Source organism: Boleophthalmus pectinirostris, unplaced genomic scaffold (assembly GCF_026225935.1).
Source record: "Boleophthalmus pectinirostris isolate CB_2022bp ecotype Guang Dong unplaced genomic scaffold, ASM2622593v1 HiC_scaffold_21, whole genome shotgun sequence".
Classification (NCBI taxonomy): domain Eukaryota; kingdom Metazoa; phylum Chordata; class Actinopteri; order Gobiiformes; family Gobiidae; genus Boleophthalmus; species Boleophthalmus pectinirostris.
In genome coordinates, this window is record NW_026571175.1 from 6,450,344 (window position 1) to 6,464,598 (window position 14,255).

Consider the following 14,255-nt stretch of genomic DNA (forward strand, 5'->3'; position numbering starts at 1 on the left):
CTGACCACCGTCACGTGGTGGTCTCTGGAGAAGTGAGTCCTAAGCATGAGCCAAGCTGAAAGGGCCTTTGTCTCTGTTGATGGTCTATGTCCAATAGCTGATTACAATAGCCTCTCGTATCCATCCAGTCCTACCGCCCAAACATGTCAGCTCTTTTTAAACTTAAATGTAGAGTTGTTAGAAAATGTAAAAAAAAAGTGAATTATTCTCTTTGCACTTTTTTCCAGTGGTACATTCTGTAACTTGCAAACAGAAACATATGTTCAGTGCTCACATTCAATATTAAGGTGGTGAAAACCCTAAAGATGGACACTTCACCCACCTGAGCATGTGTGAGTCACGATTAAAGGTCACCGTGCATGGAGTGTGAGCGTGAGCGTCTGGAAAAGTGCTATATAAGACGAATACATCATCATCATCATAACACTCTAACTGGTTGAAAAGCTATTAAGCCATCTTGAGTTGGTTCAGCCATGAAGGACTTAGAAATGACTCACCGATTGCTAATATACGAATTGTTTATGGGCGGAGTGAGCTGCTCTTTAATCTACAATATTACACTTCCTTTTATTTTATTATAATCTTTCATTTGGCACCTGCAGGACAAGCAAAGGCATCCTCGATCACAAATCTACGTCAATCCTCCGTACTTCAGTTGTATTTCCTTTGTCAAGTGTCTAAAAAGTTGTTGCTCTTATTGGCACCTGGCATTACATTCAGCCTAGAACAGGGAGGGGACTGAGAAGCCTCCATATTTGTAGATAGGTAGTAAAACTATTTCGTGTGTGCGCCCCCTAGCCTGTAGTGGTGTAGCACAGTGCTTACTTTGTTTTTGACTAAATATTGATATATAGATACATAGATTATTACAATAACAACAACTCCACAGAATTAAAAGTAAAATATGCTTGTATGCAGGTTAATGTATTGCTTAAGAAAAAGTTAAAATCTTTGCTTTTGTGGTTCGTATATGAGAAGGTGGTGTTTGCACATGCCCGTGGTGTGTTGTGATAGTAAATGAACTGGGGACACAGCAGCTAAAGTTATACAGATAGGATGTACTGTATGTCAAGTCACAGTAGACTTTACCCTGTTATCAAGAATATTACAGACACGGAGAAGCACGAACGCACATAAAAACACGGTTAGGAGAGGAGTCGAGAAAGACGCCGAAAAGGACAGAGGTAAAAAGTGAAAAAAAGTAGATAGGAAAGAACATTTGTGAAGACCAAGGAGAATCAAGAGGGTGGTTGTTGTTGAAGTAAGATTGCATGTGGAAGTTGCACTGTGTTGTCATGATACTACAATTTCAAATTCGATTTCAGTAGCCCATTTTATAACCCTGCATTGTATACTAGGCCAGTGAGGTCAATGAACTAAATATATGTCAGTCAGAGTATATTAGAAATATAAAATTTTTCCTCAATTAGAAAAGAAGTATGAGATTGTTGTATTGTGTCTTCAGTCACTGCTATGAAGAAGATACTATGTCCAATTTGTTTTGAACCAACAAATGCAAGAAATCTTTTCATCATAGTAATTATTTTCTGATTCTGAGCAATTCTCCAGATTTTGTGAAAATAAACTACTGCCTTTTTCATTTTTAAACTCATAAACTTGGCCAGTCCTTGAAGTCTCGATCACAGCAAGCTGTTCTGACAAATGTTGTGGCAGTGTTTTGCAAAATGACTCTATGTTTTAATAACCAATATGTTGCTCCTTTGGGTGAAATATATCTTGCAACAATTTAGTTTCAAATAATTCAGCTGTTAAAAAAAATCTCAGAGAAAACTCTTAATCAACCACCACATCCAACCTTACTACAACAAACACATTTTAGCTGAGACATGGCACTGGTCAACCTCCTCTCCCACTAAACAAGAACGTATAGAACATACACAAAGATGCCTGGGTCAGGCCTCACAGTTCTGCGGGGATGTAAACAGTTCATCAAGGAAAAAGGAACTAGGTGTAAGTGATTGGTTTAAGGGAAAAATATGTTTCTTTAAGAAGTAGGTATTCTGTGTTAAAGGCTTCTGAGAGCAGTCGTCCGACAGTACAAAGTCCCTCTGAGAGTTCGCTAATAAAACGACTGCTCGAGGTGAACGTCCAAAGCCCTTAACTGAACATAGAAAGGAGTTCTCTTCAGTTTCAGGCTTGTTTGAGTGAAACAAGTTCAGAGAATGCACATTGTTGCTGTGGTCTTTCACATATTGAAAGATAGTGACCATCCCCGGCGGGTTAGTTTGGCTTTTAGATTTCTTTGTGCAGAACTATATGAAAGGGCTCAGAGTTGTTAATTATTGAACTAACTTAGCTGCCCTGCCTTGGTCGATACTGGGCCGGCTAAAATCCAGTTCACCTGCTGATAGTGAAAGCCCATCAAGGCAGTCGTGTCCAGTCCTTTGTGGTTCAGACCTCACTCTCCACACTAGAGAAGTGTGCTGAGCCCCGACGCGAGCACATGCTCTTGGCTTTTAAGGGTAAATGTGGAGACTGTGGGAACCTCTGGGGCTGAGGGGCAGAGCGGAGTCTCTGATACTGCAGTTTGGCACTTGCCGAGGCCATGGAGGAGGAGGGAGGGGCGCCCGGCGTGGAGGACACTACAGAGGGGGAGGAGACAGAAGAGGAGGAGGTGGGGGGAGCGTGGATTGGATGGGACGTAGATGGAGGAGCAGGGAGAGCTGGGACAGTAGGTGGGATCAGTCCAGAAGGTGGCGACGGCTGCCTCCCTCTGTCCCTGTCCCTATCTGATCTGCCCCGCTGTTGCACGCTGAGGTTGGACTGGCTGCCGGATTTGGACAGATTTTGGGAGCGATCCGGCTTGGACGATGAAGAAGAGTCATGTTTGGGTTTCAGGGGACCTCCGCCAAAGCTCTGGCAGTGGTGGTACAGCTCCTCCTGGCTGCGGGAAGTAACTCGGGACCATTTGGCAGAGTGCGGGTGGTGTCGCGGAGACTGGCAAGAGGTACAAGCGGCATGCCCTCTGCTTTTATCCTTATACTTCCGCTTGCTTTTCTTCTCATCTTGTATATGCAGTTTATCCACGGACCAGTATCGTCTTGGAGGCGGAGGAGTTAAGGGAGGAGGAGGCCAGTGCGAACCCGATCCCCAGCCTCTCTCACCTCCATCTCCACCTCCTCCTCCTCCACCAGACCCCCACCCACTCTCCGTGGTTCCCCAGCGATCCCCTCTTTCCAAAAACAGGTCATCTCGACTCTCTACGCTTCCGATCTTTTCCCTAGAAGGATACGTACTAAAGAACCACCCACCTCCTCCTATCCCGCCCACCGCTCTGCCTTCGTGATCCTCCCAGTACCTCTCAAACTTCCCAAATTCTCCAGAAGATCCATCATCATCCGAGTATATCCCGACTACCTTATCCCGCTCCTCATCTGAAATCGATCTTCCCCCTGAACGTCTTTTTCTCTCTCCTTTCCGTCTCTCCTGATCCGATTCGTCTTCTACATCTGACTCCCATTCATGAAAGGACAACCCTTCTTTTGAATGCACATCTCCTCTATCACTCCTCCCTAGCAACGGTCTTCTCTCTCCCTCCACCCCAGTTCCATCCCTGTCTGAACTTTTACTTTTCCGTCTTTTTGAGGATACCGGCAACAACGGCAGAAAGGCAGACGGGATAGAGTCAGAAGTTTGGTTCCCTCCTCCCCAAAATTTCACAGAGGTTGTTGGCTTGCTGCTAGAACTCTGGTAATGCTTGCTATTTCTCCTCCTAAGATGTCTATCCTTTCTGCTCTCTTCTCCTTCATCCCTGTCTTTTTCGTCCTTCCTGTCATCGTCCGCTGGAGGTATATTCCACCCATAACTCCGAATTGAACTTTCGCTTTTCTTCCTAAACGATTCTCGCCTTAAAGGTGGGTACGAAGTGTAGTCCGGCGTTGCTGCTTTTTGTTCCTCCCTCTTCTCTCCCTCTCCTCCGTCTTGCTCCGATCTCTTCCGTTCCCTCTTTCGCGTCTTATCGTCTTTTTTCCTTTTTTTTTTTGCCTTACGCCTTTTTCTTTCCCTCTCTCTCTCCCTCTCTTCGCGTTTCTTTTTCTTCCGTCCTTTCTTTCTTCGCTTTCTCTCTCTTTCCCTCTCCTTATGGTGTCGCTTCTCGTCTCTGAGCCCCGCCCCTCCATCCCCCGCCCTCGTATTCGACTCCCTCCTCCCTCTCTCTCTATCCGCCCAAGACGCCCACCACTCTTGCAGCTGTGCGAGCTGGCTGCTTGTACGCTCCCTTACGTAATCTCTTTGGAGGCGCGGCTTTCTTGGCGGGACCGGTGGAGGGGGCGGACTGCAGGGGAGCGATCTCGAAGACATGCGGCGTGAGCGTATCTTCCTTCGAGAACCGAGCAGTAGGCTAGACTCCTCCGTCAGCAAATCTGAATCGTAATCATCGTCGACTGTAAAATCGCCCGCCCTATACCGAAAACTAAGAGAAGAATTGTATGAGCTTTCACTGGAACACGAAGATGGAGAGTTTGATCTGGAGAGCGAGGCAGAGGAGGACGAGGAGGATGACGAAGACTCGGAAGATTCAGATGACGACGCGCTTGAGCAGGTTGAGTAGAATCGGCATGGCGATGATGGCGTGGTTGGCGTATGGGTTGGCGAGGATAGCGGAACGGGCAGCGGCGGAGGAGGCGGGGGTCTTCTGCTCCGTCTCCCTTCATTTGGACCGTACCTTCCTCCACCCCTTCTCCCCAAAGGCAAAATATTCTCGTACAGCGGACCGCCTGAGCTTTTCCTTCTCGCTTGCGATAAACTACCTCTCCGCCAAAACGGAGGCCTGCGCGGAGATGAAGGTAGCGGCGGCGGTGGTTTCGGTATCATTAGTCCCAAAGCTTGTTGCGAACTTTTACTGGGTCTTGTCATCCCTGACGCTTTCACCCCTCTCGAATTTGCAGCAGATTTTTCTTTCTGTTGTTCCGAGTTTGCTCCCAACTCTGGATCGATAGGTCCATAGTACCTTTTGTACTCCTCTAAACTGGTATCTACACCCGCTGCAGTTGGAACACCTCCTTGCAAACTCCAGTGCTGCCCGATGTTTTGCTGATATTGCGATTGAGATGGTATTTCCGTTATCCCACCAGCAATACCTCCAATTCCAATACCACCACTGCTACTCCCCGCACTCAAAACTTTTTCCGGTTTTGGCCTGTTCCAGCGATCCACAACAGCGAGTCTGCGATCGTGACGAGGCAAGAACGTCGAACAAGGCATAGGTCCTTCGAGTAACGGACTATTGGAAGGTCCCAAAGCCATCGCAGAGTGTCCAGAAGTAGGTGGAGATCCCGGGAGCATGGTGGTGTAAGTTTGGCCTTGCTGTGGTTGGGGGTGGAGTTTTTGTTGTGGTTGTTGCTGTACCATGGCGATAGCGGTGGTGTTGTTGACGGTAGCGGTCACCAGGTGTTGTTGGGGTACGCTGGGCATGCTGCTCACAGAGTGGTACTGGGGCAGAGAGCCCTTACTGCCCCCTGGTGTCGTCTCGTCTTCGAACTGGCAGCAGCTGTACATCCCCTGAGAAGAGATAACAAAGAGAGATTGTAATTAGTGTGACAAGTAACAAGTGTGAGCTCCTGCTGCTCATGGACCCAAATTCAGGTGTTGGTCTTGACTGCCTTAGCTGAAAGAGTTTATCTATAGTGCATGTTTTGGTTGTTAGAGGAAACAACAAACTCCGCACAGAAAGGTGGTGACCTGATAATCAAACCCAGATCCTACTTGCTGTAAAGCAGGGGTCTTCAACATCCCCCTAACTAATGGAGAACTGAAGCAGGGACCCTTTACTATATATAAGACATTCATTTGTGTTTTATATTAAATTGGGCCTAGTGTCTGTATAAACAGCTACTCTATTATTGCACATTCCATACTAGGAGGGTATTCCATCAAAGTCACTTAACAAGTCCAGGCTTATCCTGAAATCCTGAGCTGAAACTAGCCCCATCTCCAGTTTAAGCCTCAACTTGTTCCAAGACAGAAATAAGTGCGAGTCAAGGCTAAGTTTAAGCTGCACTTTGTGAGTTCGTGGTGACTCTGAGAAGGACAGATCAATGAAGCAATGACATCATGGAAAATGGGCTCAAAATGTGACTTTTTTAAATGATTAAACAAGAGGAGCCACAGCACACATGGACAAGAGTTTGACATAGGACACTAAACTTTTCCGGTCATTCTGATCTGAGGAGCAAGAGGAAAGACACGACTCCCTCCTACTCTCCTGTTCACTTCGTGAGTAGAGAGGAGGCTGGCAGCGGACTTTGGAACTTGGTTTATGTGGGAAGATGCCTCACCCCTTTCCGATGAATGGTAGTATGTATGAATCTTAAGTTCCGCTGTGCGTAAAAGTAAAGCTGTAACAGAACTCTTTAGAACAAATTATCAAATCCGTGCCGAGATTCACAGGGAGCGAGAAACGAGGGAATGATGAGAGAGAGTCAGACGTGATGAAGGAGCAAACAGCCAGAACCCCCTGAAAACCAGTTCATCCTCATCCTTCAAGAAAGATTTTTGCAGTACCTTCCCCCATTGAAGACCTCTGCTGTAAAGCATAAGTGCTAGCCAAAGTATTTGTTCATTATGAATTAAGTCTTTGTTTCCGCTAAAATATTACTAAGTATTACTTGACTAAAACAGATAATCAGTTTTAACAATGATTTAGTCTTCAGAGGTTTTATGAAAATCATCAACCAACAAAACTGAATGTGTCAATCACTGTAAAAGAATTATATCTATCCACCCATCCATCATGTATTCATCTATCTCCCACGTACATAATCCTGTAATCCTGCATTGTAAAATAATCATAATTCTTTTTCTCAACTGAAATTGCATGCACCTAAAACTTCACACACTGTCTGAGATGATGAATAGTTGCTGTTATTCTTTAATATTTGAGTCTTTTTTTAAAATTTTTATTTCTTTTTTTAGGTAAAGTTTAAATAGCTAATGTAAACAAGGTCTTCCCTGACACGGATAAGACAGAGGAAACTCAGAGCAGCAGAAGGAAACTGTGAACAACAAATGAGCTGCTCATTATAAACCCGACCACCGCACACAGAAGCAAACACACACAGACAAACACACACAGACACACACACAAACACACACACACACACAAGCTGGGGAGGAACAAGGACAACCAGATATCTTTTCTTTTAGTCCTTAAAACTTTTTTTACTGTTCTATTTTTACTATCCAGCTTATATAACAAATATCATTATAGGGTTATGTCACTAACTTAGAGTAATAAGAGTTTAAGTTTAAGAAAATAAGATGCTATAACAAGTGGAGATAAGTCAAGTCAACAGATAATCATTTGTTCAATCAATAAATCGATTAGGGGGATTGAACAGAATCCCTCAGCAAGAAGATATATTGCTTTTTAAATCTCAATTTGAATGACTGCAGTTAGTATACAGCAAAGATGTCAATTATTTGAGGAGCCAAATTTACTCATCCTGCTAATCCTGTACTTTAGAGCTCGACAAACATGTTCTGAAATGCATGTGATTCTTGTATTAGTTTATCTGTTCATGCTTCAAAAGTCTTCTCTGGTTAAAATGTACATTTCAAGCAAAGTCCTAATATTAAAACATAAATACATTGGGACATAGTGACAATATTCAACAGTGGGAGCTGGGACAGAACCGTCAAACGAGATGACAGATAACTGGATCTGAGCACTCGACCAATAAAGTTCATGCTGGGAGCAGAATTTGAACCAAAATCTTCAGACGAACACCAACTGAACTACTGCTGCCCAATAAACTGAATTGCAATGCTTAGAAAAACAAATAGTTCAGCCCTACTCCTTATTCGTTTATTAATAATGAATGCTTTCAATAAGGCTAGTTGCCATTATGGTGTTCAATTTAGTATACACTATTTTTCACTTTGGGACATTTTGCCCTCTTCAAATGGTACATCTACTACATTGTAACTCGCCTCAAGGGGGCGCAAACGCAGCAACTCGCCTCCTGACAGGAACCAAAAAGTGGGAACATTTTACCCCAGAGCTTGCTTTGTAGAAAAGCTTGGCCAAACTTTAAGATATAAACACTTAAATCTATCAGAAATTGGCTGATAAGTAGTGAAATAATCTGTCCATGCAGCACGATCATTTTATTTGACAAGTTCTCTTAAAATAAACTACCTCTAGACTAGAATGAAGCAGTCTCAGAATGAGTTACTCAGTAAGTAGATAATAAATCTGAAAACAAGATGAATAACCAGATATAAGTTTTAAAATATTGGCCAGATCTGAGGAATTTGCAGTGTGCCACCCTCCTGCCTACCTGTCCATGTTAAAAGACATTTTAAAAAAAAAGCCTACATGTTCTAGCCCCACCTTACTCATCAGAGCTCTTACATCGTCACACGCCCAGTCGAGCTCTGAGGTCTGAGGACCAGCTGCTCCTCTGTCCCTCCTCCACACTGAACACCAGAGGAGACAAACTTTGGAACAGAATTTTTTAACCATCAGGGGGCGCTGCTGAAACACTAGAGGACTGTGAAAGTCTGCTCAAGATACTGTTTGCAAAAGCATTTACCATTAACTAAGCTGCAGCACCTTCCATTTTCAATTATTATTTCAACCTATATTAACCTAATCTAAATTCTCTAGATCTGCAATTGGTTCCATATCTGACCAAAATATTGGGGTCCAAATTTTATGCAAATTAATTATTTTTTAGAGGTTGCTCAAGACACTTGAAAATTGCCCTACAGGGCCTATGCTGTAACATTGCCAACCAAATAAATAAGGCATAAAAATTACTTAGAAGGTCCATATAAAGTTACTTAGAAAGTCCATAAATCCATAAAAAGTTACTTAGTTAGTCCAGCAACCACTGTGACTTTGTTGGCTTCACAAAAGATGTGCCTGTGCTCTTTGACTTGCAGTAGATACTGTTTCTGATCTTCATTCTTTGTTCGGCTACAGTTAAAATCTTCAATGAGCTTCAGCCGCTTTCAGCAACATCACTGACCACTTTCCTGGAATGCACAGTTTTAGCAGCCTTGTGAATGTCTGCATCATCAGACCAGTCTGTCGGGGAATTGTTACAAATATTTTTGGCAGATAAAGAATCTACAAAAAACACATCGTGACTGACGTCTTCTCTTCATAATCTGCTTGATTAACGGCACATTAATGGTCGAACCTCTCAGCCTTCCTTTTCCATAATATTGTGAACCATCAGCTTCTTCTGTTCTTCTGTCACACTGGAGTGGAAGAATGCCAGGTCAACCATTTCTTCATCCAAGTACCAAAGATGTCGGCCAAAAGCTGTTAAGGTGCTTTCTTGACAACTGAATTTTCATACTGTGACAGCTTCTTAAGGAAAACCAAATCATCTACAGGAGCTTCAAAACTTCATGCAGCTTGAGCAACCTCTAAAGCATCTCCTACCTAAATCATCTTTTGGATGCTAAAACCTAATGAAACTTTATTTTCTACCATGCTTTGATGGACCACCCTTCTGTGTATTATGTATTGTGGTTTACTGCTTTATGTAAATGTTTGGTCAACTGTGGTGGTTTTTAAATGTGCTATACAAATAAATTTCACTTGCCTTAACTACACTGACATCCATCTTGACTTTCTAGCCCAAATTTAAACGCCTTCCAAGATAAAACATATCCCGGCCACAGTCAAACCACATCATATTTCGATTTGAATAAAACCTCTGAGCTCGGCTTCTATCCCTATCTCCATCCATCTTTATTTGTCCTCGCTCAACTTTACGCAACCCAGACCTCTTAATACACTCCCCCGTCTCCGTCTCCGTCTCACTCCGCGGTCCACTCTCTCCGTCATGAATAAAAGATCATCCCCAACGCGTGAATTAGCACTTCCTTACGCAGCCTTTTTCATTTAAACACCTCCAAAGATTTATCCAACATGAAATAACCCCATCCCATATTCGGCGTTCAGATAGATAGATGGTTCTCAATTAGCAGCACTGAGGAGGGCCCTTTAAATTATCTATGCCGGCCGAAGATTCATTAGGACTATAGAGATCTTTCGGCGCGTTTGATGAATGCTTTGCCGGCTCGCGTAAATCTACCCCACGCCCCATTGGGAGGTGGGTCCGACATGGGGGGGAGATGTGTAAGTAATAATAATAGACATTTCCTGGTGTATGATTCAGCGGTTCTGGCTACACGCGAGGCACAGCGGTGTGAAATTAAACCCGGAGAAGTCAGTGATTGGGTTAAAGGGATTGGACATAGTGGCTCTCAGACATATAGAGAGATTTAAGGGAGAGAGGGAGAGGGGGAGAGGGCAGAGGAGGGCACGGAACACGGTGTATTTATCCAGAAAGGGAACATACTGTAGGAGATAAGGACTGTGTTTAGAGACGGGAGGTGAAATCGGTCACAGGGTTTACAGGTGCAGCTGGATCAGATGTGAAGCATATGGAGAAAATAAGAGGTAGACAGTGTTGGGGAGTAACAGATTACATGTACCAGCGTTACACATAATCAGAGTACAATTTATGAGTAACTGTATTCGGTTACAGTTACTGTTTCAATGAGTGGTAATGAGATTACAGTTACTTTGTAGAAATAAATGGATTACAGGGCGATATTTTCCTGTTTTCACATTTTGGGCTAAACCAGGACTAAAACCAGGACTAAACTAGGATTAAAACCAGGACTAAAACCAGGACTAAAACCAGGACTAAACCAGGACTAAATCAGGACTAAAACCAGGATTAAATCAGGACAAAACTAGGACTAAAACCAGGACTGAACCAGGACTAAAACCAAGACTAAATCAGGACTAAACCCAGGACTAAACTAGGACTAAAACCAGGACTAAACCAGGACGAAACTAGGATTAAAACCAGGACTAAATCAGGATTAAACTAGGACTAAAACCAGGACTAAACCAGGACTAAAACTAGGACTAAACCAGGACTAAACCAGGACTAAACCCAGGACTAAACCAGGACTAAATCAGGACTAAAACCAGGATTAAACCAGGACTAAACTAGGATTAAACCAGGACTAAATCAGGACTAAAACCAGGATTAAAACCAGGACTAAACCAGGACTAAATCAGGACTAAAACCAGGACTAAATCAGGACTAAAACCAGGACTAAATCAGGACTAAAACCAAGATTTAAAAAAAGAACTAAAACTAGGACTAAATCAGGTCTAAACAATATGACATCTAACAGTAGGTGGACATAATTGAAGGCAGCAGTGATCTCATATAAACATCATTTCTCTATCAATAATATTTTTTATATGCTTAAGGAAAGACTGGGTTTTTTATTGTCTTTTAGTAGACCAAACATTAACATATCCTAGTCTTTGCTCCTCTACAGCAAACAACTTTATGGAGACTTGGACTCAGACAATTTGAAGAGAACAAACAAGAATTTTCACGATGTGGTTGCTACATCCATGTAGTTTTAAAAAGCATGACAATATCAAGTAATCCAAAGTATTCAGATTACATTCAGATCACTTTAAATAATTTAATGGATTATGTTACAAACTACATTTTGGGATATGTAATCTGTAATCTGTAATCTGTAGGGGAATACATTTTAAAAGTAACCTTCTCAACACTGGAGGTAGAACATAAAGTGACCATGCTACAAAGATTGATATGATGATGGTCCAGGTGGAACGGGTAGATAGAATGGAGCTAAAGTACTTTATACGTTTTACAAATGGGGAACAGTGCATTCGTTTCTTTATCTGGCCTGAGTGAGTGTGTAACTGTATCCTGTAGGTAGGTTTGATTGATCAGTGAAACACATGATCCGTCATAACAAAAGAGACATTCTATTCTGTCAGCTGGACAAACGTTTGTGATTGAAGACGCTGCTCTTCCAAGTTGCTTCTTCAGTTCTGGCCTTATATCTGCCTGAAGGGAGGAGCTGACTACACAGAAACAAAGGCTGTGTTCAGACTGCAGCCTGAAGTGACCCAAATCTGATTTTTTTCACCCCATGTAACCTGTATCTGATCTTTTAATGACAGTTTGAATGACACAAATTGTTTTCATATGCGACCCAGGCCACCTGGATATGTGCTGCTAAAACCGATACACATCCAATCTTTTGACATGTAACCTCAGTCTGAATGGTCAGGTCGCATTCATACTACCTATATGTCATCAACAAACTCACAAATATACTCAAATGTTCTTCTTGTCTTATGGAAATTGTGCAGGAACTCTGTGTCAGTGAAGCAGCAAAGTACATAGTAATCCAACTAGTCTTGGCTGTGACTCCGCACCCACACGTTCCTTTATACGGACGTTGCTGCCACTGCCCCACAAAACGCCATGGCCAAAAACCTTGTCCTTCTCCTTCTTAATCTCCTCCTTAAAACAAAAAGCTGTACATGTTCTGGCTCCGGTACGAGAGGAACTTTAAAATCTCCAGGTGCTCAATGCTTGCATACATGTTTAGTGCAATGTGCATGTGGGACACTTTTAGGGTGTTTAAAGTTCACACTGGAGATCACGTACGAGATGCATTTAACTGGAAATGTGAACTACTTCGCGCACGCACACACACACACACACACAAAAACTGGATTTCACTAAAAAGTCCAAATTGAGCATTAAGTCCTGTAGTCTGAACGTAGCCTAACAGACCTTGTTTAGCGTTGTAGTTTAGCTTGGATGAGCTGCAAAACTTAAACCATCTCACACTCTGAGGAGCTCAGGGACCGGCCTCCTGCTGGTGCCCAGAGTCACGACTAAACAAGGGGCGTCAATGTTTCAGATTCATGCAGCTAAAACCTGGAACAGTCTTCCTGAAGATGTGAGACAGGCCTTTAACTTTGACGCTTTTTAAATCCAGGCTCAAAATGGTTCTGTTTAGCTGAAAGGTTTTCATTTTTCATTCCACACTCGTCTCTTTCATTTAATGTCTCTCTCTCCTTAATTTTATGATCATTATTTACGTTTTGATTTGTTTGTATTGTGATTTTAATGCATTTCTTATTTTGCAAAGCACTTTGATTTACTTTGTGTACGAATTGTGCTGTTCAAATAAACTTGCCTTTCTTAAATTAAATATTTCCTTTTCTATGGCTCTGTTTATGTCAAAACATGATGAAGTATAAAACAGAAGAAGAAAACAAAGGACAGAGAAACGACTGATTTCAGTAGAACCAACAAGCACCAAACTCTTATTTAGCTCAGATAAAATACTTCATATATTTTGTTCTGAATGTTATGAGAATTTTCGAGTGGAGATGTCTTCTGCATTTGTGCTGCAAATGAGCGGCTGTGGTTGGACAGAGGGGTTTCTCGCTCCATGGTCTGGTTCCAGAGCTTTCTGGATTTGAACAGAATGTCGATAACATGTTTCTTCTTTTCAGACCTGACAAAAACTGTTTAAATCAGCTGACTGGACACATCACAGCCCATCACATGACCACTCTGAGGAAAAGCGCTAGTGAGCAGTCCAAACAAAAGAACCTCATAACATAAATTATCAGGAGACCAAATGAACCAACACAAACCTTTAACTCAATATCTATTTGTAAAGAAAATACTAACCATAACTTAAAGGTCCTATATTACACAAAATTGATTCTAGTGAGCGCTAAGTCTTGTTATACTATTGTTAATCCCTGTTTTGTTTCATTCACATGCTTGAGTCACCATTATCCAAAACTCAAAATGCTCTGGTCCACACTGTGATGTCATGAAGTGGTAGTTTTCAAGTTAAAGGGACAGTTAGGAATGTTGGACATAGGGCTTCATTTCATTTCATTGATAGAATAATGTTTGAAATAAAACTAACTTTGCATCGCATGAATTGTGGCATGTTGAGGGACTATTTTCTCATATATCAGTCCGCCGCTGCCAAGTTTTCTATCAGGAAGTACAACTCGCTGCTGCTGCTCAGACATAAATCCTTCAAATGCAAGGTTGGTTTTACTTCTAAAATTATTCTACTCTATTTGACAAAAACATTTACATGGACAGTCTGGTGTAATAATAGATTTGCTTCGGGTGTTTTGTGGAGTGGGTAAGACTGTTTTTAATGGCAGGCTAACTATGGCCATTGACATGCACTAGCCTAGCACCAGCGACTTCTGCAAATACAAGGACTGGATGGAATATTTCAAAAAGTGTCTCCACACGTCTCCAACACTCTGGCTCACTAGGAAAATTAAGTCTTATGTCCAAAAATCCAAACTGTCCCTTTAACTGGTACCTTTTACCGTTTGTGTCCATGTCTGAAATGATCCAAATGATTCTAGTGAA

At 42.4% G+C, this 14,255-nt stretch overlaps 1 protein-coding gene across 1 annotated transcript in view; it reads right to left on the reverse strand.

The window, feature by feature from the left end:
• Nucleotides 1–2,412: 2,412 nt before the first annotated feature.
• Nucleotides 2,413–14,255, reverse strand: part of grin2da (glutamate receptor, ionotropic, N-methyl D-aspartate 2D, a) — a 414,138-nt gene continuing 402,295 nt past the window's right edge. Inside the window, exon 17 of the mRNA XM_055157602.1 lies at nucleotides 2,413–5,520. Within this exon, the coding sequence (XP_055013577.1) occupies nucleotides 2,413–5,520 (3,108 nt within the window). The remainder of the gene's footprint in view (nucleotides 5,521–14,255) is intronic.